The 23590-nt window shown below is 41.1% G+C and overlaps 3 protein-coding genes across 4 annotated transcripts; all 3 read left to right on the top strand.

The window, feature by feature from the left end:
* Positions 1 to 1590: 1590 nt before the first annotated feature.
* LOC139212295 (thrombospondin-type laminin G domain and EAR repeat-containing protein-like) lies at positions 1591 to 6848 on the top strand. Its single transcript, XM_070842810.1, has 12 exons — positions 1591 to 1758; positions 2095 to 2417; positions 2845 to 2935; positions 3045 to 3201; positions 3344 to 3475; positions 3574 to 3644; positions 4046 to 4207; positions 4294 to 4501; positions 4607 to 4839; positions 5998 to 6176; positions 6309 to 6410; positions 6655 to 6848. Exons 1-12 carry the CDS (start codon positions 1606 to 1608, stop codon positions 6806 to 6808), a joined length of 1965 nt encoding a protein of 654 aa, XP_070698911.1. The 5' UTR covers positions 1591 to 1605; the 3' UTR covers positions 6809 to 6848.
* Positions 6849 to 8530: 1682 nt separating this feature from the next.
* usp40 (ubiquitin specific peptidase 40) lies at positions 8531 to 20790 on the top strand. 2 transcript variants are annotated; one of them, XM_070842141.1, is made up of 31 exons: positions 8531 to 9229; positions 9348 to 9415; positions 9495 to 9608; positions 10994 to 11158; positions 11326 to 11472; positions 11678 to 11821; positions 11924 to 12052; positions 12252 to 12368; positions 12504 to 12611; positions 12724 to 12924; positions 13072 to 13207; positions 13427 to 13508; positions 13700 to 13871; positions 13973 to 14057; positions 14148 to 14218; positions 14477 to 14883; positions 14961 to 15126; positions 15241 to 15301; positions 15518 to 15571; positions 15799 to 15887; positions 16060 to 16146; positions 16244 to 16280; positions 16453 to 16517; positions 16916 to 16990; positions 17078 to 17302; positions 17472 to 17590; positions 17709 to 17774; positions 17907 to 18117; positions 18409 to 18504; positions 18606 to 18700; positions 18879 to 20790. In XM_070842141.1, the coding sequence occupies exons 1-31, from the start codon at positions 9034 to 9036 to the stop codon at positions 18985 to 18987; spliced, it is 3897 nt and encodes a 1298-aa protein (XP_070698242.1). In that variant the 5' UTR covers positions 8531 to 9033; the 3' UTR covers positions 18988 to 20790. The 2 variants fall into 2 exon arrangements, with proteins under 2 accessions (XP_070698242.1, XP_070698241.1); XM_070842140.1 differs by having other exon boundaries at positions 13069 to 13207.
* Positions 20791 to 21726: 936 nt separating this feature from the next.
* Positions 21727 to 22916, top strand: fabp7a (fatty acid binding protein 7, brain, a). The gene is made up of 4 exons (XM_070842206.1): positions 21727 to 21864; positions 22012 to 22184; positions 22284 to 22385; positions 22600 to 22916. Exons 1-4 carry the CDS (start codon positions 21792 to 21794, stop codon positions 22648 to 22650), a joined length of 399 nt encoding a protein of 132 aa, XP_070698307.1. The 5' UTR covers positions 21727 to 21791; the 3' UTR covers positions 22651 to 22916.
* Positions 22917 to 23590: the final 674 nt, after the last annotated feature.

The following is a 23590-nucleotide window of genomic DNA, read 5'->3' as shown; positions in this document are numbered from 1 at the left end:
TCTAAGCACAGATGCTCTCGGACAGTCTGCTGCTACTCTTTAAGTAAAGCCAATATAGCTTTGGTGATTTTAGACAGCTGATTAGACATTTTTCTTTGGAATCGGAAGATCTGAAAATGCTCACTTGGATCAATATGAAGAATACACAGTCGTCTGATGTGTATTGTCACTTAAAATAGAGACAAAGGGAGCCGTAGATAGAGAGATACCTTCAATATGGAGACATTTGTACCAGCTGGCAACTGAACCAGACATGCTTTTCGTACAGTCATCGCTGATATTTGTGCAGTTGCTTCTCCTCGGGTTAAGGGTCATTGACACAACCACAGACACATGGAGACACTGTACAGGTATTGTACCATTTTATTCCATCTTAACTCTCCTAACCACCGCTTTACTGTCTTTTACTTCAGCTCACTTCAATACATCTGATGTTCAGTTAATGGTTTACGGTTTCATCTAAAAACCTGGGAAACCCCTCCAGCTAAAATTCTTTTGGCTAATTCCAACTGTCTGCGTCTGTTTACAGTATGGTGGGAATGTTTGTGTGTGCCATGTTGCGTGCAATATTTACTTAAATGAACATCCACATACGAGTACAGGCACTGGATGTGGTTAGGTTTCTGCAACATTTCTGTACACATCAGAACATTCGGACAAACACAGTGCATGTTTAAATGATGTGTCTTCAGTTTCGGAGAGAGTCTCTTCTATTATTCTCTCTTAATAACAACCCCTCCTAAACCACCTATAGCTTCACCCCTGCCCAAGGGTATTTCTCACTCACCAAGGGGGGTGAGGGACTCAAACGTGCTATGACACTGATTGATTTAACAGTTTATAGCAGTTATAGCAGTTCCCCTTTTGTAAAACAAAGTTATGCGTGTTTGGTTTCAAATGGTCTATTGATCTATGGGCAGCTTTCATGTGTTCATGCCCTTGTAAAAGTTCTAATGCCACACAGTGAAATGTGCTTTTCAACTGTTATACTACTTATAAATTATATCATTAGATTATTATCACTGATGGACTAATTTCTAGCTAGCATTTTACTCTTATTGTTGGTTGAGGTGGGGATAATTTTTAACTGAGCCGACCAGTAGTCCCAAACACAAAATAATTTAAAAGGTTATTAGAACAATTACAAGAAAACGCAGCAAATTGTCATTTTGAATAGCTGAAATGATTAAATATTTGCCTTTTTTTAATGAAAAACTGAAAATACTAAACTGAAGTACCTCAAAACTGACTTTAAGTACAGCGCTTGTACCACCAGTGGCTATGTGCCTATTGGTGATGTTTCCTTTTCCAGCTGTTTTGAATAAACTTTAGAAATCTGTAGAAAACTAAGAACAAACTTAATTGGAGCTGGTAATATTTTTGATTGTCATCTCAGAGCCCCTCAGATTTCTTTTGTGACCATTTTAAGGGGTCCTGACCCCAAGGTTAGAAAAAACTGGAAAATAGTGCGGCAATTTCTGCATAAAAAGTAGTAAAACAATCTTCCTGAAATTTCTTCTTGCATTGCCTACAGATTTATTCCCTCTGGATCTTCTGTCTTTTGTCCTTGAGAGGGACACCTCCAAACTTGTACCCGGAGTGCACATGAAGCAGGCGGGAGAAGTGAGGGGTATACATTTCTCAAGCCCTCACTCCTCCATGAGCTTTCCATCGTCTCAGCTGCTGGTGAACTGTGAACTTTTCCCCAAAGAATTCTCCATTGTTGTGACACTAAAAGTCACTCGCATTACGGCCAAGGTGAGTGTCCACATTTGTCAGAAACGCCCGGTGCTGAATGAATGCCGGTGGTGGAAGAAGTACTTTGCTTCATATACTTCACTTAGTCTTTTAATTAAGTGGCAAGAAGTGAATAATCTAGGATACAAATAACGATTATTTTCATTATCAATTAATCTGCAGAGTATTTTCTTGTTTAATTGCATAAGTGTTGCAGCTCTAAAGACAATACTGGTCTAAATAAATACAAACACTCAAAATAAATAAATCTCCAAACAATACAGTAAATGTACGTTGTATCTCTCCATCCCTGCCACACACACTGTACGTCTCATTATTTTCCTGTCTGCCTATCAGAGAAATGAATACATCTTTTCCTTGATGGAGCCAAAAAAAGTAGGGAAAAGAGGGATGGGGATAAAGGAAGAGGACAGCGATAAAGAGGAGAGTAAAGAGAAGGAGGTGCGAGTGAAGAGTAACGAGGAACGTGGACGGATCATCTTGGGACTGAGGTTCTCGGGAAAACGTCTGCACTTCCTTTTCAGAGGTCGCGGAGGGGTCGTGGAGCACTGGGGGTTTCAAGGCACCCCACTGGCTGATAACCAGTGGCACACTCTGGTTTTAGCCATTAGTAATGATAATGTCAGGCTCACAGTGGACTGTGGCTCACCCCTGGAAATGTAAGTATGTGGTTTTTTTGTTCCTCTTGAGTGCTTGCTTCTGTCTGTTTTCTGTTCACTGGGTGGGTCCCACCATCCTCTCTTCCTGTTCTCTCTGAATTCCCTTGAGGGATAGTAGATCTGTCACCACAATACAATGGCATTGCTCCAAATCTACTTACACCCTGCAGCCATATCATAGTGGCCTGACAGTCTGTGATAGATGTTTTTTTTGTGGAAACTCCCTCTGGTGCACAGAAGGGAGGAATATCAGCAGCTATGCAGTGCCTATATGCTACCATTCCTGTCTCAGATCCTTTTGTCTCAGTCATAAAAATAGAAGCACGGAGGAGACCACTTTAATTACAGAGACTTTTAGTATATTTACAGATATAAAACAACTTACCCAAGCAATTAAAAAATAATCATGTCTTTTTATGGCTAACAGTGTTCCCTCCAGGCTTTTCCCTTCAGACCTCAACATTCAGGGATCGAGATTCTACATTGGCAGTCGGGGGAGATGGAAAGGCTTGTATTCAGTAAGACTCATATTTCCTCATCTCTAACTTTAATAAGAAATAAGCTGCTGCTCACTGTTTTCTCTAAACAGGCAAATCTTTTCCGTCTTATCTGCTGCCCCATGTACAGGGTCTGTTACGACAGTTGGTTTTGGTGCCAGGTTTGGATGCCACACATCAGATCTGCCCTTCTTCCCAGCCCCAACTAGCTGCCCTCTCAGTACCGCCACTCCTCTCAGACCTGCCTGTCATGGGGAGGGAGCATGACGGCCGTCTGATCTCCTATGGTAACTTGCTTACTTATTTTACAAGACATTTGAAACTGCATAATGCAAGACACGACATATAAGCTTTCCAATGTATGTATGTCTGTGCTTCCTTCCTGTTTGACTGTATGCTTGTCTTTGTGTTTCGATCGTGAACTGTCAGAAACAGAAGAACGAGTGTCTGTGGGGTTGGAGAAGTCGTGCTCAGAGCGGCTACAAGGCCAGCTGTGGTTCAATCCGCTTCGGAAAGGCCTCTACCTCTGCGACGGTACAGTGTGGATCACTGTGCTGGAGGGTGAGAATCCAACATCAGCCTCTCACTCGTGTCATGAGAAAGATTTTACTCAGCTTAGGTTGAAAAATGACAAGATTCTCACCTCTCCATCTCCTCAGATCATAAACGTCTGGACTATGTGTTGGAACACCAGGTCCTCACCACCAGCTCAGAGACTCATGATGTAGAGGTATCCATCCAACTGTGTGCAATTGTGGTGTCTGTACTTTTCATTCAGCTATACTATATTAGATTTATTTTCCCAACCTTTCTCTTCATTTTTGTCTTATGAAACAATACATGGTTTTACCTCTCGAGGCACAAGAACAGTTTGCTCAAAAGCCATGGATATACATGCTGTGTCAAAGGATCATGAATAGAAATTCCCTCTAAAAGGCACAAAGGTTTCCATTCCTGAAATTGAATCTGGCCCATTATAGGTGGTTTGGGTTGATGCTTGTTTTCTGTTGCAGTCCCACTTTTGACTGACTAGATCACTAGATCTAAAATGTTTGTTTGCTTATTTACCTTCCTGTGAGTCCTTCCTTTACACAGTACGGCTGTCCAAAACATTTATTTTTCCATCTTCAGGTGTTCCAGGTACCCGGCATGGGTCTGATGGCTGCTATGGCTCAGCGGTCAACAGCCTCTGGCTCTGCTGTGTATCTGTGGAGCCACACAGGTTTCCAGCTCTACCAGAATATCAGCACATATGGAGCTCTAGCTTGGCGACACTTCAGGATGGGCTCGAAGGTATGACAAAAAGGAGAGATCTGCCTGGTCACTGTATACTTATACTGATGAGCTAATAGTCCCTGCGCTTTGTTACTTCAATCTAGACATTTCTGGTGGTGTCCAACTCTGGCGGAGGGTCAGACAAGCGCTTTTACAAAGAACCAGAGATGGACTTCTCTGTGATTTACAAGTGGAGCAGAAAAAGAAAACGGTTTGTGCGGTTCCAGACTCTGCAGACCCACTGTGCACGGGACTGGGAGGCCTTTAACATCAATCAACAAACCTATCTCGCTGTGGCCAACCACAGACAAGGTAAAAACTCCATCAAACGGCTACCTGTTAACTTTCAGAACTCCTGGCATGATGTCCGTAACATATTAACTTACTCATTCTCTCTCTTTGGGGTTTGTCTTCCAGGTGATGATAATCACACTATAGAAAGTGTGATATACAGATGGAACACGTTAACAAAGTCTTTTGAGGCTCACCAGATGCTGCTGACCTCAGGGGCATACGACTGGGAGTTCTTCACAGTCGGACCGTACCACTTCCTGGTGGTGGCAAACGCCTTTGATGGGGTGACCACTTCTGTAGACTCAGTCATCTACGTTTGGGTCAATGGAAGCTTCCAGGTGTTTCAGACAATTAAGGTATGTGGTGAACATAAAAGGGTAAAAGACTAATTAGCCGTGAAAATTTGCCTGAAATGACTAAAGGGAATCTTATATCACTCACTTTCTTAATTAAAAAACACAGATTTGTTTGGTGCCCCACCAAAATGCAGGATAGATCTGGAAGGTGTTTGTGCATGGCTAGAAATGAGGCTTAATGGCACTTTAATGAAGCTTTTTTCTGCATGATTTCCATATCATTCATCTTCTCACCGGCTGGATTTGATTTCCTCTGATGAGATCTGTATCTTTGAGTATGAAAAACTATCTTGTCTGTGCCCACAGAAGGAAGGGAATACAAACGGGGAGAGATAAAAGGGTAATGAAAGAGATGGGGAGCGAGAAACATTTAAGACAGGGCCAAAAATAGAGCCTGTGGTTTGCCATGATTTGCTTGAGTGATAGCAGTGCTTTGACATGTAACTGACAGTGAATCATATATTTGAATCTAGCCACATTTGAGGAAAGAGTGTTGACACATTGATGGTCACATAAGGAGATGATTTAGGGGAACTCCACAGCTGGATGTAAGGATTCTTAAGAACACCTGGAGGCAGGTGTAAATGAATCACGTTATATCATCCAGAAATAAGTGAAAATGCCATTTTTTACATGTGTTGCTCACTTATCTGTTTCTCTTTCAGTCTTTTCACCTCTGTGTTCAAACAAGCAATAGTTGTAGTAAAAGTAAATCTTAAAAAAAGGTATTATCAGATTAATCTAAGGGGTCATGATGATGAATGAGGTAGGAAAGAAGAAAAAAAAGTCCTGCCACATACTGTCTCCAACCGGGGACATTGTGGTTCATGGTCACTGCTTTGACTTGCCGGCAAAGGGTTGATGTTTACTTTTTGGTGAAATACTTGATGATTTTACCTTTTTGTGCCTCAAACAGTGATTTAAATTAAATTCCCTGAGAACTTTAAAGGGTAAAAATCTCTCAAGCTTATCATTGAGCCTCTCATATGTTTTTTTTTGTAATATCTTAATCTGAAAAGTAACCCCAGCTGTCAAGTAAATGAAATGGAGTAAAAAGTACAATATTTCCTTAAATATACTAAAGTAACATAAAAGAACCACAACATTGTACTTACTCTAGAATACCTTAAGGATGTCTTCTCTCCCCTGTGAATCCAGACGTTCTGCGCCACAGACTGGGAAATGTTTCAGATTGGCAGCAGAGTCTTTTTAGTTGTTGCCAATGGACACAGACTCCATGGTAGCGGACCAAGTCGATATGCCATCAACTCCACCATCTACGAACTGGATATGAATGGACAGCTGTTTGTCCGCTTCCAGGATATTGTCACCTACAGGTACAGATGTGTAATCACTACAGTATGCCAGGTGCATGTGCATACAGATTATAAGAATGCTTTCTGTGTTATAACCTGTTTGCTGTTGTTTTCGCCTCACGTCAGCACCACATATCTTTTCTGTCTCTCCAGCGCAGTGGATTGGGAGTTCTTCAGCCTCGGGGAGGAATATTTCCTGGTTGTTGCAAACTCCTTTAACGGAGAATCCTACTCTCTCAACAGCATTCTGTACAGGTACTCAACTTGTCATCAACGCCCTCCCCTCCCAACATAGTGCTGGGACATATATCTACACTGCTATACTAAAGGTTTATTTTGCTCTCGTGAGCCAGACAAGTTAAATCATACCAGCACATTTGACATGTGAGGATTCACTAGGAACTAGGAACTGGCTCACAGCTAATTTTAGGTCTACAGCCTTTGTTAAGCAGATGCAAATACACCATTGATGTGATTCCTCTTCTCTGTTTGTTTTCAGGTGGCAGGGATATGAAGGCTTTGTTCCTATTCATTGGCTCCCAACAATTGGGTGCAGTGACTGGGAGTTTTTCAGCTCTAAAGGAGAATCATATCTGATATACTCTAGTGCCAAAGCACCTCTGTCCAAAGTGTTCAAACTGAAAACCTATTAGGCCCAAAAACAGAGTGTGTATATGGCTTTGTGTACTGTAATTATGTGTATGTACATGCTGTTTTTCTTTGTGATTGTCTGTGTGTCCCTGTGTGAGAATATGTTTGCAATATTGTTCAAGTAGCATGTGAGTGTGTTTAAGTAAATGTGCTTTTACAATACTGTGCCTATTCGCAATTTACATACAGTTAGGACTCGTCATTAAGGGACAACTCTGGTATTTTTAGACCTATTTTTACGAGACATCGATAAACCAGCAACTCTGTGTAAAAGTAGTGTTTTTGTCAATGGAGTCTGGTGGCTTTGAACAAAGCAATATAACAACAATTTCTGGTTAAACAAAGAGGATCTTACAGGTCTATCTTCATGTAACAATCTCAGCTGATCACTGGCAGAAACAAGAGCTTTTTGTGGACATACTTTGATTGGGCACAATTGCCCTTAAGGATGACATTACAGCCATTGCAGTTTGCCTGCTGCCCTAAGGTCTAACCTTAGTATTTTTTCTGAGAATATGGGGGTTTTAACAACCTGAGTAAGGTTGTTACACAGAAATTGCACATGGTGGGTTTTGAAGAATTATTCAGATATTTCTTTGAGTAAATATCTTTTAATTTGTCAGTTTTAGGTAGGAAATATTAAATCAAATTTACATATGATAAAAAGTTATAGTATTTGAAACCACATTAGACTGTCATGTAGGGAAATACAATTTACAGTTAAATGAATAAAATCAGAAATCTCATAATATATACACACACACACACACACACACACACACACACACACACACACACACACACACATATATATATATGCCTATTTAGAAAAGATATTTTTTGTCGCAACTAGTCATACACTCCCTAGAGGTTTTGGCTGGGAACATATGGTATAATGAACAGTTACGTCAACAACTGATGTACCTCATTTTAAAACACATGCACAAGGTTTTTTTATGAGAATTTGTCTACCTATTTGTGTGCATGGTCTGACAGAAATGACTTCAACACAAGACATCCTCTGCGAGATTTCTATCTGTCTGTAACATAAACATTTAATGATATTTATCATTTTGTTTGTTCGTTGGAATAATGTGTGTTCTCTCAAAAGGCTGCATGAATTATATATGAACAGTGACAGTAAATTATTGAAATTATAATAAACCAGATTTAATATGTTTATTTGCAAGACAAGAGTTGTTTGTGAACCAGCTAACCTCCACCTCCCTTCATTTAGTGTTTGTGAGGTACCAACCTAACAACAAGGATGGTAATCGTACCCTGAAGGATAAAAACAAAGTACTAAAGTACTAAAGTATTCATCCCAGTGCATTTTGTGGTTAATTAAATACCTGGTGAAGTCTTAGAGGCGTATGCACACCTACACACATGGCCCTGGGCACTTCACTGCCAACCTCTGTAAACACTGTTCTAAAAGACTACAAGCCCCATGACTACAAGACTAGACTTGTCGGAAGTGTAGTTTTTATAGCTCAATTCTTTGTTGCAGTTAACAGAAATGAAGCAATAAAACCTGCTTTTTAATGCTCCAGCATAAAGTGACAGTAAATTACTGAACATAACAATAAATTATGCGCTGGTCAAGTACTGGCAATATTTTCAGTTGAATTCATTTTGAGCGCATACGTTAGCTACGTGTGATACTACAAGTACCACAATGCACCATTCGATTTTCTGCCAGGAAGAAACATGGCTGCCTACTGTTCACCGACGCTATTTCTATTTACGTTTCGTTTGTTATCCGTTTTAAGACAGACAGAGGGAGAAAGAGCCGGCGACAGAAGCGACATTGAGTAAAAAATCATTTAAATCAGCCGTTAGAGTTTCGGTAAGAAGGCGCCATTTTTCCAGTTGTACTGACACTGAGCGTTAACCTTACCGACAGTCTGATTTTTTCCCCCCTAATTTCGCTGAGCTGTCAAGCCTGCTCACCAGTGTGGGACTGGGGTTGATTTACCTTTGTTGGCGTCCTAAGCTAGCTAACAACGTGACTGCGCGTCCAAAACATATACATCCAGTGATAGACGCAATGTTTAGCCCCGTGAAGTCGTCTTATTTCAGAGTCAGCCCGGCCATTGTCAACAGAGAACTCGGTAAGACCAAGATGAGATAGCAAGAGGGCACATCGGAGTGCTAACACACGATTTTACTACGAGGCAGAGCCCCAGCATAACTGAGAGAAAACGGAGTGAATAACCCACACGGCATGTTTGGGAATCTTTTCGAGGAAGAGGAGGAGGAAGGCTTCTCTTCGTCTTCCTCCAGGGGGAGAGTTGCAAAGGGGGGAGACGAGCCACCTCCGCCCCGAGGAAGAAGCTATCTGTGCGGAATCAAGAACCAGGGGGGCACCTGCTACCTCAACTCTCTGCTGCAGACCCTGCTGTTCACCCCAGAGTTCAGAGGTAAAGCCAGGTCACATATCCAAAGAGCGGGAAGAGACTGAGATCCACCAGTGCGGTAGATAACCAGAGGGAAGATATCTATTTACACTTATTCATTGTTTTGTGTGTGTCTTTGCAGAGGAGCTGTTCAGTTTGGGGCCAGAGGAATTAGGATGCCTGGAAGACAAAGAGAAACCAGGGGCCAAAGTAAGTGAGTGGACTATAGGTGTAACCACAGATGTAATATCTTCTTGGCATTAATAAGGTTTTTCCTCCTGCACCTCAGGTCAGAGTGATCCCACTGGAGCTGCAGAAACTGTTTTCTAGTCTGCTGCTGGTGGACCAGCAGAGCGCCTCCACGGCCGACCTCACTGACAGCTTTGGCTGGAACAGCAGCGAGGTTTGTGCCTGTTATCTTTGTCAATGACCCTGTTCACACCTGGCATTAACAAGCGTCTTGGGTGATCCGATCACAAGTGAACAATTATGTTAGTTCATCTGTGTCATTCATGCATCTCGAATGACAACTCGTAGTCGGACCTCACTCCCCACCTCTGTGTGCTAATGAAATCAAAACAACAGCCTGGTCTTGGTGGTAAACTAAAATACCCAAGAATTTTGATGCACTTGAAATATTTCTCTATTGGCTTTTCAAAAGTTTCAGACTTGGAAAAATCCAGTTTACGCAATTTGATGACGTTATGAGTAAGTACATCAATTCATGCATGACGTGTCTTTCGTGCATTCACACCTGTACTCTTGTGATCAGATCATAAAAGACACATGTTAATACGTCGTAGGAAAAATTAGAAGGAGTAAGAGAGGCTCAGGTTACATGTCTCATTTTTTAATTTACCTTCCAGTCATAAAAGGAAACGCATGCTCAAATATTCACAAACCTAGATTTCATGCTTGGTCAGGCCAGCAACCTGACAGGAATTCCTTTTTGTCTGGAGGCGTTCCAGCTGCAGTCATGCAACATAGATATATGAAGAAGGAGAACAGACAGAAATATTTACAGAATTTGCCACAGGTCATGCATAAGGTTAAGACGATACATACAGTGATATGATTAAACTTGAACCAGACCTCTAATCCGTACCATTAAGTGTAACTTAAGCCCTGGGTGGGGTACTGTGTGACTATGCACATAATAGACAAGTATTACATTTGTTTATAATTATTTTACTTTTTCACTGAAGTTTGATTGACATTCGTCAGTGTAAGTTTTCATGCGTCTGCGCCAGCGACAGCCGTGGCCAGCGGCGTTATGTTTGTGGGTTGTTAGTCCGTTCATACATCAATCTGGCCATCTGCCCTACACAATATCCCAGGAACATCCACAGATCCACAGATTTATGTGGTCAAATGTCACTGTGACATCACAAAACACAGTTATTGCCACAACTCAAGAAGTCATACGCTAATGCAAAATCACCTTTCTGGCCGATATTCAACTCCATTACTCAGGAGCAGAGGGGGAGATTGTGACCATATTTCACATTTGGTTGGATATTGAGTTTGTAACACTAATCTTGGGTCTGGACAGACATGGATGTAAACTCTGACTTGAGTAGTTGGCGGAGGCATACTGTTGCGAGGAGATAATTCTAGTGTATAATCTCCTGTTTGTAGAAAACAATGAAACGCACTGATTTCTTCTATAATCACTGCAAAAGCAATATACCATTAAAGTGACATAGTATGTACAGTATACCATTAGTACATAGGACTGGGGTGTGTTTCTGTCCCTAATTTGATAATTTTTCTGTTGTCTTCTCTCAGGGAACAAATCAGCATGATGTTCAGGAGCTGAACAGGATTCTGTTCAGTGCATTGGAGCACTCTCTTGTGGGCACCTCTGGTAGTACATTTATCCATCGGCTGTACCATGGGACCATAGTCAACAGCATCGTCTGCAAGGAGTGTGGTAACGTCAGCCAGAGACAGGTGTGTCCATGTGTGCAGGGTTTCTCTGACTTGGTTCGTTTTATTAGATTATGTTGTGTCCATATTTACAGCTGTAAATATATTTTTGTCTTTGGCTCTGTTGCATTTAATAAGACCAAAGGAGTTATCACAGCGGAATAATAATTATTAATTTGTGCCTTCTGTAGGAAGACTTCCTGGACCTGACGGTTTGTGTTTGTGGGGTGTCGAGCCTGGAGGAAGCTTTGTGGAACATGTTTGTGGAGGAAGAGTTGTTTGAGGGCAATAACCTGTACCGCTGTGCGCAGTGTGACAGGCTGGTCACTGCTGCCAAGGTCAGTGCCAGCTTTCAGACAGTATCACCACAACAAGTGAACGTTAGGGAATGTTAAAACTCTCCTTTTCCTTGTGGTTGCCTTTTTGAACAAGCCTTACATAAAAAAAGATGATTAATACTAGAAATGTAAAGAACCTCTACTTAGTATAATCATAAAATATTGCAGTTTCTCACGCTCCTTTTCTTGTTTTGCTATCATTCAGTCTGCCAAGCTTAAGAAGCTCCCTCCATTCATGACCATGTCTTTGCTGAGATTCAGCTTTGACTTTGCCAAATGTGAGCGATACAAGGAGACGGGACGTTACAGTTTCCCCTTCACCATCAACCTACGGCCATTTTGTGAACAGGTATCTCATTGTTGTTTTTGTTTCATTTTTTTGGTTTACAGGCTTACATTAATGTAAAATAAATTTTTACAAGTGAACTATTATTTTGTTCTCTCATTACAGACTGATGGAGAGGACTCTGATTACTCCTATGAGCTGTTCTCTGTGATTATCCACAAGGGCGGCTGCTATGGTGGCCATTACCATGTTTATATCAGGGACATTGACCAACTTGGCCAATGGGAGCCACCGGTGAGGAAAAGAGAGGAACCATTAGAATATATTATATAATATTAGAATTAGAATATGAATTTCTCATTCCCCATAAAATCTCTGTTTAAAAAAGCTAATTTTTAACACTCAGATTGGCAGATTTTTTACATTTTGATTCATCTGCAAGTTTTTGAATGTGTGCATTAGGAAAGGCATCACCTTTCTGTTTCGCTGTCAGGAGGAAGAATGCAAACCCAAGACTCAGACGAAAGTCAAGAACGAGGTCAAGGAAGTGTGTGAGCTGAAACTACAAGAAGATGACCCTTTGTCTGTCCTTACTGCCATTATTGCTCAGGTATAGCACCAGCAACTCGCAGCGCTTTCTTATTATGAGTCTTGTGAAGTACATAAACATTTTTTGTTGTTGTTGTTAAATCAGTGGTACAGCCATAGTTAATTAATTAAGCGCTGTTCATTTCCTGTACACTAGGAGCCATCAAAGAGTGTCCTGTTGGACCAGCTGGGACAGAAACTCATGGACAAGATTGGTTCATCTTGGAGCAAAAAGTTCAGAAAACACTGTGGTCCCATAGGAAAGGTATTTTTAATTTCTTTGTTTTTATGCTTTTCTCATATTTTCTTTAAATCTGGTTTCTTATACGCTTATCCCAGTTTATTTCTTACACACTCTCTTTTCTCCTCCGGCGTAGTTCCTGCAGTCCCACAGTGATGTTTTCATGTTGGTGTCAAATGGTACTCGGGTGGCGCTGAAGGCAAACCCACCTAGCCCTGTGACTGAACCCTCAGAACCAGCAGAGCAGACCACTAACTCTGATCCCTTGACGCCTTCAGACCCTGGAGCCGCTGAACAACAGCCAGGACTAGACCAGAAGCCAGAACCTGAACAAGAGGTATTAGAGCAACACTCACATTTTAGCAGGAATTCAGTATCTAAAATGACATTGTGAAGTGTTTTGCAGGAACTCATGTTCCTGTTGGACATCTTGGGATTACTTTGGTGCCTATTTCTCACGGTGTTTCTTCCTGTCTGTCAGCAGGGTAGCCACTGGTTTGACCTCAACGACTCCACGGTGACCTCCATCAGGGAGTCTGACATAGAGAAGCAGTTCCAGGGCAAAGAGAGCGCATACATGCTGTTCTACAGAAAAACACAGCTGCACAGGCCCAGTGAAGGTAATGGACACCATGTTTTGTATTTGTATTAGAAAAGATGTTTTGGCTCAGAGAAAGAAATGGAGAAGAGGTGAATAACAGAATAACAACAAACTTAAGTGGGGTAATTTGATTTAAGGAAACAATGAATTTAGTTTATTTTGATCATTTTTTTGTAGTTCCGTTGTCATAACACATCTGTATCTATTGAAATGTGTTTTGTGTTTTATATATTTTCAGCTCTGAACAATCCTCAATATAAAGTTCCTCTTCACCTCATCCAAATGGCTCAGGAGGAGAACATCAAACTGCAGCAAATGCGGTACAGAAACAAACACACATTCAAATACAACACAATGATCACATGACAGTTTTGGCTGCTCAGTAGGTTCTGACTTTCAACATTTCAGTGGTATCTAACAGAGAGGCTCAACACCCAGAAAAAAGAAAGTCATATGAAAATTGTTTAGTTGAATAAATTATAAATGTCACACAACATTGTTTTTGTTACAGGGAGGTGTTTGAAGCCACTAATAACACTGTGGAGCTGCGTCTCCACTTGGCACAGAGTTATAGGCTAGAAAATGGAGCCCTACAACCAATCGGCAAAGAGCAGAACAAGAGCACCACTTTGAGTTTCGACCGTAGAAAGACTGTTGGAGACCTTCGCTTAGCTATTTATCAGGTACCTTAATTTCCAAAAACGCTAGTTTTTGTGTTTTAAAATGCTGAAACAAATGGTAGAACTAAGCTTCTTATTGTGCATATGTGCATTTGTTTATACAGATGCTGGAACACTGGGAAGGGGATCTGGCTCTGACTGTGGCCAAGAGTCTTCCTGCAGGTCTGCACCTCTACAATACTATTACAGGTGAGACACTTAAACGCAAAATATCAATAAGAGGATAGAAGAAGTTTTACAAATGTTGTAACTATGTTCTCGTTATCATACTCTTTGCAGATGACTGTGTCTCCCTGTACAGTGCAGGCATTTATACAAACTCTGACCTGTTTGTGTGGAACGGCAGAGAGGTGAGGAAAGACATTGTCCAACACATTAGGCAACAAGGTTTTCTAACGACTGTCAAATGAAAAAGTAAGCTAATTAAATCTTAAAAAAAAAAAAAACTGAAAAAGTTGCCAGTTAGTATTTTGGCGTTATATTCAAAGATTTAAGAACAATTCTGTTAATGAGAGAGGCTATTGCTTTTTTTCATTCTTGTTAACCAAACTTACTCTCCTCACAAGATCCTAAATGGCCGACTTGTGCATTGGTTTTTATTCTCTCAGGTGTGTGGTGCAACTGTCCTAACTGGAGCCGAGTGGGAGCCGGTACTGCTAAATGTAGTCCGTCCCTTTTTGGGGGAAGACGGGTGTCAGGAGGTGGAGGATGGGGTGGAGTGTGAGGGAGGAAAAGGTTTTGAAAATGGGGGGCCAGGGCTTAGAAGGGAGGCGAGAGGCTTTGCAGGTGCTGTGACTCTGGGGGAGGTGAAGGAGGCACTGGGGGAGCCAAAGGAGAGTCTGCTGTGCCAGGAGCATAAGGGAGGAAAGAGGGGAGAGCAGGGGGCAGGAGAGGGAGGAGGGGCGAGTGGATGGAGGGTGTTCCCCCCGGATGACATGCAGCGGACGCTGAAGGAGCTGTCGCTGAAAGACGGAGACGCGCTGCTGGTGTTGGAGCCGCAGTCGTTCGACAGCAGGTAAAATCCTCTACCTGTGTGTATGTGTGTGTCCCTTAGGTGTGTGTTTTACTAATGTCTTCCCAACTTTTCTTCAGCATGTTCACTCTAAACGGAGACGTCGTCACTGTGACTACACCGTCGGACTGCCGCTGGCTCCAGGTGGAGTTTCGACCACACGGAGGAGGAGGAGGAGGAGGAGGAGGAGATGGGGAGAAAGAAGAGGAGAGGAAGAAGATCAAGGTTCCAGCTACAGGAAATATGGTCAGCAAGTTTGTGCTCCTGTGTTTGGTTGTCTCTTCTTCTTTATCTCTTCATTTAAGCATCACATTTCTCTTCCTAAAAATCATTTAGTAATGTTTAATGTGTCTCTTATAGCTGCTGAGTGAGGTGAAACAGAGGGCCATAGAGGAGCAGCAGCCACAGGACCAACCCCCAGGCAAGCTACTCAGTGTTAATCATAATATAATAATAAGATTTTACCAGGATTAATATCGATGATCTTGACAAATTATTATATGCCTACGAATCAACAAGAAATTCGCTCTGGCCCTTCAAGTTTTTTTCAAGTCTTGTTTATATTGTAGCAGTTGGATTTTTATATTTTTACACATGTATGCATTCTTAAATCAGCTGTTTTTGTCTTGATGACCAGGTGCACAGTACTGTCTGAGGCAGGTGGACTGCACAGGGAAACTCCTTCCTCCAGGTACTGTGTCATTCATTACCTGGGGCTGATTTTAATGGTGCAGCTAACTTAGAGCTGGAAATCCCCCTCATTTTAACAAAATATTAAGATATGCTTTCCTTTACATTGCCCCCTTCACAAAGGTGCATCCCCTGCTTGTAATTTTTCTTCTCATCATCTGTCTTTTGAAGTTTGAGAACACATTTACTAAGTTCACTCATGTTGTCCCTCCGTGGTTTACTTGACAGTGTGTGAGGAGCTGAGTGTTCGTGATGCAGGGGTGCGACTCATGACCACACTGACTCTCTGTCCGGGAAATGCCCCCAAGGCATCACAGGTGTGTGTTTTATTTGAAGTCTTTAGTAAATCCTTTGTACTCGCAGCTGCACAAGTTACAGAACCTTTAAGTACCAGTAAACCTTTCCTTTCTTTAAAGGAGGAGCTTTGAGTGTTTGTAATGCGTCAATGATGTTGATTTGAGATTTTTTTTTTTTTTCTTTGGATTGTAGCTTTTCTTGCTGTTCTCTGTGGGCACAGTGCCCTCTGCTGGAACAGAGATGGACATAATTGTGGAGAAAACTTGCACAGTCAAAGAGGTAAAGAGAAAAAATGTTCATGTGTGCAAAACATTGATATTGTGCTTAAGCTCCAGGTATGTGTACCTTTTTCTAATGCTCTGATTGGTATTTGCAGTGTCTAAAGGCGATGCTGGATGCTGTTGGACTTGATGGTAAAACTGCATTTTTTTTTTCAGCTTTTTCCCTGTTGTACTGTCTATGACTTGCATGTATTACAGACTCAACTGTAGTGCTGCTTTTGTAAGACTATAATCAAACAATCTTTTACTGTAGTACTTTCATGCACTTTGTAGTCATTAATGTAATTTAAATATATATTTGCAGGCACCTGTTGGCACTTAAGGAGGCTTGATTGGTGTGAGGAGGTTGGAGAGCCACTTATGGATGAGGTCAGTGACCGACTATGCCTGCTTATCTTTATGTGTGCTTTTTCCACTTATATTGTTAAGGCAAAATTGACCTAGAGAATGTTGTTTGAAAGCTGAATAAACTGTGAATGAAGAGTTGCTTACAGTCAAAAACTGAAATGTACTAGAAGTTGTGACCCACTCACATGACACCAAAAGTTTGATTAGTGTTTGAAATAACTTGCCATATACTTTATAGAAACAGATCAGATAATCTTTAAACCTTTGTGGCTCTTTGTAAGTTTAAGAGGATGGCACTTCCATCTTTGCCCAAAGTTTCCATGTTGATCTAGAAGAATAAAATGTTGGTAAAACTTGTGCTATATATATTTTTTACATTTAAAATGTCAGTCCTAACTCTAAGAACTTTTTATTCTCAGGATGCTTCTCTGTCAGAGCTGAGGATCTGCAGTGGAGACACATTGGTCGTCACAGAAGGACAACTTCCTCCAAAGGTAATTAAATTATTCTGACAAGAGAGATTCATCATATACTATAACCTTACCTCTGTCTTTAACTTTTGTTGTCTCTCTTCCTGTCAGGGTTTTCTCAAGCTATCTGTGTGGCTGTATGTGGATCCTACAAACATCTCAACAGCTTCCATGGAAACCAATGGCCACACAGAGGAGCAAATGCCAGAGATTGTGACTGCAGGAGAAATGCACTGTCACTCACCTCCTCTGTGCAGCGGCCACACATCGGAACTGCTAAGTGTCGGACAGGTGGAGATATCAGATGAAGTTACGCTGGAGGATCTCAAGACTCAGGTAACGTTTGGAGGTTCTGTATATATCCAAAGCAGAAGCTGATAGTTGTTTATACCACTTAGGTCGTCCGCAATATTCTTAATTAATCCTATAGGATTCTGGTGGTTTTCGGTCAGCAAATGTTTAAAGACACCCTCTTGCTCCACTTTATCATCCATTTCTGTATCAGGTGTTGACGCTGCCTGCCCTTCAGGATGTGTGTGTGCCAACCACTGCGTTCATGCGTGTGTGGCAGCTTGAGGGACGCAGGCTGGCACGTATCCTCAGAGGGCAACAACTTACACTCAGGTACAGAAACTTTCCCATCACAAGGCTTATTCCTACATGTGTGTAATTGATGGGCACCAGATCCTGTTTAATATTGATAAATGCAGAAGTTTTTTCTGTTTGCTTTCCTTCTGATCAGGAAATTGAAGCTGACCAGTGGTACAGACCTTTGTGTGCAACAGCTACTAAAAGAGGAAGATCTTAGGTAAGGTTTGGGCTGTCACAGGTTTTCTGATTTAGACATAAATAGTAGTAGCATCCCTCCATTCTTTTCCTATACATACATTTCTGTTATCTGAGCTATTAGTGAAATTCTTTATGTGCTTCTGTTTCTAAGCCCTAAGGAGGTGTTGCTGAATGTTAAAATGGGAATACCAGGGGAGAGGAGTTACTATCCCCCAGAGGAGCTGGTTTGGGATGCATCACGTGACTCTTCACCTCGCTGTCTACGCACATGTTTGGCTGCACACTACAGCCTCTCGCCCGACTCTCTGCTGTTGGCCAAACACCAGCCTGACAAACACACTTGGGAAGAAATCTCAAACTGGGTAAGATTAGAGTCTTTTCTTGGGGAAGAACCTGTTTTAGCTGTGATTTTTTTTTTTTTTTTTTGGTGGGTGGGGTGGTGGGCGAAGAACATTAGAAAGAAAGTTTGAGGGCTTGTAGCAAAGAGTGACTAACAATAGAGGAGTCAACCTTGATCATTCAATTCATCATTACATCACGAACTTGTGGGATTTTGATTTCATAAGTAATAAATTGACAAAATCACAGAATTATTGTATGTTTTGCACATCACATTATCAGTAAATGTCTGTATATATGGCTTTTCCTTCCAGAGCCAGCAGGTTTCCAAAAAGAAAAAGAAGAAAAAAACGGAGTCATTACTGGGAGCACCATTTTACCTCAAAGATGGCGACACAATCGGCATCAAGGTATTTTTAAACCCCTGTTTGTGTAAAAAAAAAAATATATATATCAGTTTTGATTTGATTTGTTTGAGAAATACTGAATCTGTTCTTGCTATTTTTCCCAGAATCTTTTGATTGACAACAACAGGGACTTTGTCACGCTGGAGGATGAGCAGGGCCAGCAGAGGCTCAGAGAGCAGGCAGAGCAACGCAGGAAAGGGTGGGACATCAACCCTTTTATGGCATTTATTATTTTGGTAGTTATCTTATGGCCACAGTGATTAGTGGTGTAGCTGTAATACCATGAAGCTGTGCTAATTAGCTCTGGTTAAGTGACTTTTTATCAAAAAAAAAAAGCAGAATATTTTAAAAAATATTTTACCCTTGCTTCTTTTCAGAGGGCAGTCTGCAGGGTCTGATGGTGTGGGACCACTGAAGAAGGCTGGATCGACCAAATCCAGGAAACCAGAGGTGGCGCTGTCAATCAATGTCGGGGTATTCAGATAGCAATCTGCTCCCAGAGGCGCAAGGACAAATCAGAGCCACCCACACACACACAGATGCCACATTGCAATCAGGACAATCCCCTTCATGTCACTGCTATTTTACTTACTGTATTTCTCCACAAATCTTTAAAATGTAATTCAAAATGAATTCCTATTTCTTGTCTGTCTGGTTTGTTAACAGAAAGAGATGGAATTTAATTTGCTGTTTAGTAATAACTGACTGTAATTTGCGTTATGTCTATGCAATATTACTCAATTTGTTGCTTTCTCTCTCTACAAGCTCTCTAAATAACCACCTTACACACCCTCTATTTAATCGAACTGCTGTTTTTTAATTTTCTGAGGGATATTTGAAGACTGTGTGACCTTCAGGAAAACAGAGTTGTTGCTGCATAGATCTAATTTCTAACCATACTGAGAGTGTTGGCCCTGAGAGCAGTTTCTATTCTGAGTGGGTTTCTTGTGCTCATTGCAGTTTGTATGTCACATGCTGTTTTGTATAAACTGTAGTAATCAGGGTGAAATAATTAAAGCCTGTGGGTTTTAAATTTTGACTCGTTAAACAAGTTGACCAGTACGGCAAGCCACAAACAGTTGGAAATCAGACATCAGGAGGTCTTGTTGTTGCTTGTTTTAAGAGATGGTCATGTTTATGAGAAGCCTGTCACTGTGTGCCGAGAACAAAAACATTACCCTGGATCATGGGCTTGTTTTAGGTTGATAAGGGAGAGGAGAGATAGGCCTTAATGTGGAGAAGCCTCATTGCTGCTCTGTCTTCCCTACCTCACTCTCTACCTCTCTCACTCTACCTCTGCTGCCCCATCAGCCCCCCCCCCCCATTTCAGTGACACATAGTTAGATAATTTGACACACATCTGCCTTAGTATACTCCTGGTCATATTCCATAAATAACGCTGTCTCTTATTGGACATCAATCACATTAAGAGCTGTTAATTTAAGATGACTTCACTTTCATCTATCATTTCACATTCAAAAGAGTAACTAGTATAAAGCCAAACATCATTGTGTTATGTAACCACAGATGACGCCAGATGTATTTACTGCTCCAGAAATATATCATAAAACAAGTCAATTCAAATCCTTTCTGCCACTGTTCTCCTTGATCATGTAAAAGATAACATCCCTGAGTTGCTACATGAGTTTTCATTGTGGAACATTTAATGTTTCATTTGCATGCACTATATGTGAACTTCAGGGAAGTAAAAATATTATTGTAGGGGATTTATTATGAAAATTCTGTATGAATTGTGATCTTTTTTGTTTTTTCCGGGGAGGGGGGGTTGATTTTGTTCTAACATATTTTCTACGCTGCTTGTTTTGTTTCATGTATTAATCTGGCTTTGATCAGTGCCAAGAATTTGCATATAGACATTTTTTGGTCTTTTTTTTTTTTTTAATTGTTTGACAGTTTACTCTGCAGTAGTTACATTTGAGTTTTTTTATCATATGGTATTCTTTACTAGTGTTATTGATAAGGACTGATCTACTGCATTATGGCAGTGGACATTTGTTTGCATCTCTGTCAGATTGTGTCTGCAGGAAGTATTTTATCAACAATAAAAGTATACAGCAGTGAGTGTCAGTCATGCCATGTTAATTAAGCTGAATCCCTGTGGCTTTAACACAGATTCTTGTGAATGTTAGGGACGGCTGGTTGGTTAAATCTAATCCTTACCTTAAGCACATAAGCTGTATTTGCTGCAGTGGTGTCCCAAACCTTTATATGGTTTTCCATAGCCCTGTGTGTAATGCTCATAAAGATTAAAGCCTTTAAACACTTTCGAAAAATATGTAACATCATCTAGGAAAGAACCTTTTTCCAGTAGGATTGTGAAGATCCAGATATTTTATCATCAAGAGGATAGAAAGTCTTAGAGGTGGGGGGTGGGGGGGGGGTGAAGGTGAAAATCCAGGACATTTTAACTAGGGAATCATACAGAAGGGTATTAGGGCCAGATATAAAATTTCTTAAGAAAATTAGCATTTTGAGAAAAAAGTCAAACTTTCAGTGTTAGTGTCAGGCATTCAAAAAAACAAAAGTTGGGATTTTTTTCCTTTTGCATTTCAAGGATAAAGTTTAAAATACATTTGAATCAATCAACATGTTGACTTTATTCTCAAAATGCAAATAAATGAATACAAATACTGAAGCTTGATATTATTCTGCCTGCATTCTCTGAATAAAAAAAAAATCAAATCTTCCTCCTTTCTTTTTTTCCCTTTATGCCTGGCCTTAACAAACTTCTGTACAGTCTTATACTATGTAATAGTAATATGATCTAATAACTAGGGAATTGCTTATCTTTTTCTTAGATAATGACATTCCCATGAGCCTCAGATTTATTTGTTTCTTTACTTTATGTTTAGTGCTAACTAGCAAATATTAGCAGGCTAAACAGGTTAGCCTGCTAGGGTTAGCATTTAGCGCTTTGTAGACTCACAACTGTTATCCTTGTGTGATTATTAGATATGTAAATGAGAAAAAGGTTTTGTAGTATGTGTCTTTGTAGTGAATAATTACTATAATAATCTATATTTTCCCTTTATCACTGACACAGCACAGTGCAGCTAACATTCATTATTCACACATTAAATTAACAGATCATTTTGAGGTGACCAATCACAGCCCACGAAGCGTCTGGCGCGTCCAATCAGCTTCCAGTAGACGTCCCCGCCCTCTGTGACGGTGTCAATTAGGCTGCAGAGCCGCGGCAGAGCTGCTGTAGGGAGCACTGAGCCTGGCAGACAGTCTGACTCTGATCCGGACCAATTACATTTGTAAAAATGGTTGATGCTTTCTGCGCTACGTGGAAACTGGTCGACAGCCAGAACTTTGATGACTACATGAAAGCACTTGGTGAGATTATGCATTTATCTATACTAAAAGATAATTGTTTGTAGTGTGAGAAATGTTAGTTGCTTATTTTTGCTCAAATATTTTCAGTAGAAGAAGTAAAATAAGTGGTTTTCCTGTGTTGTTTTTCTTTCTTTTTTTTTTTTACAGGTGTTGGTTTTGCCACAAGACAAGTGGGCAATGTTACAAAACCAACAATAGAGATCTGTAAGGATGGGGACAAAGTGGTGGTGAAAACCTACAGCACCTTCAGGAACACTGAGATCTCCTCCAAACTGGGAGAGGAGTTTGACGAGACCACACCCGATGACCGACATGTCAAAGTAAGCTGACCAAAAGTCAGGACACTATAATCTTCACCGTGACATGTGCTCTGGCCGTGGGTTGAGCTGACATGGTTTAAATCATGCTTGTGCTTGCAGTCTACCTTCACCGTGGAGGGAGACAAATTTGTGCAAGTGCAGAGGTGGGACGGCAAGGAGACCAAATTTGTCAGAGAGCTCAAGGACGGGAAGATGGTGATGGTAAGATTAAATGACGCACATGACCTGCCTCGCCTTGCCTTTGCAATGATACAACAGCTGATATATAACTAACATGGATTAAAATAAACTTGCTTTACATCCATCATGCCTGATTTCTAGATACAGCATTTAAGTCGCAGCTAAACCTAAACCACCACCAGGTGTAATAACAGAGGCTGTCTGTCTTTTTCCTTCTCTCCTCTCTGTCTCACAGACTTTGACCTTTGAGGGCGTCCAGGCAGTGCGCACCTATGAGAAAGCCTAACTTTCCCAGTCACTTGAGTGAGCAAATCATCCCACTGCACTGCAAACGATCAGCAAAGTGTTCTCCTTTTTTTTTTTTAACAAAAACATATTTTGTATGCAGTGATTTGCACCCAATTTGTTGTTATAACATGAGATGAATATTTTGGGAAATCTTTTGTAAGTTCTTTTGTACGAAATTCAGAGACTGTGAAGGGTCTAAAACTGTTTCATTCTGTGTATCATGCGTGAAAAAAAGGGAAAAATAAATTGTTTGACTGAACTTTCTTCATGTCTCAGACGAGTTGATATTTAAAAGTCATCTCTCCAGCAGCCCTCCTTTTCATTTTGGGTGTTTTTTTCCCATGCAACTTTGAATGCAAGCCTACATATCTTTTCTATTACACCAACTCAATCTGTGGGAACAGTGCTGTCCCTGTGAGCGTTCAGCTCCAGGTGACAGCTGCAGGGTGATGGTGCAGGCCTTGCAGCAGCAGCAACACCCAGTGTGACCATTGAACTCGTGGGAGTGAACGTCCTGTAGTAACCCCCAGATGGTCAGAGACGGCCGGGAGCAGGAGGGGTGGGGGTGCTGATGTCACAGGCCTCGGGATAATCCGGTTTTAGTTGTGGTGTCATTACGTAGAGGCATCTTTCGATGGTCTGCGGACCAACCATGACTGAAAGCGGCCGCTGGCATGACCGGCAGACTATGATAGGGACTTAGACTGTGTACGATGAGGATCCCACGGATAGCAGGCCAAAGTCTAAAAATAAAGTCTATGTGATTTCCATCTGTTGGTCTTCACATCTCTGACATGAACAAGAGGACACTGTTTTAAAGCTCATATTAAAGCTCCCTCATCTTTCCTCCATCTTTCCCACATTTTAAGAAGCCCAGCTAAAGGTCCCCGTCTTGCTTTGTGAGCTGTGTCCAGCCTACTGAGCGCTGTGCGACTACA

This window comes from Pempheris klunzingeri, chromosome 13 (genome assembly GCF_042242105.1).
Source record: "Pempheris klunzingeri isolate RE-2024b chromosome 13, fPemKlu1.hap1, whole genome shotgun sequence".
NCBI lineage: Eukaryota > Metazoa > Chordata > Actinopteri > Acropomatiformes > Pempheridae > Pempheris > Pempheris klunzingeri.
Note: the sequence above shows the minus strand (reverse complement) of the source record. Positions and strands in the feature narration are given on the sequence as shown.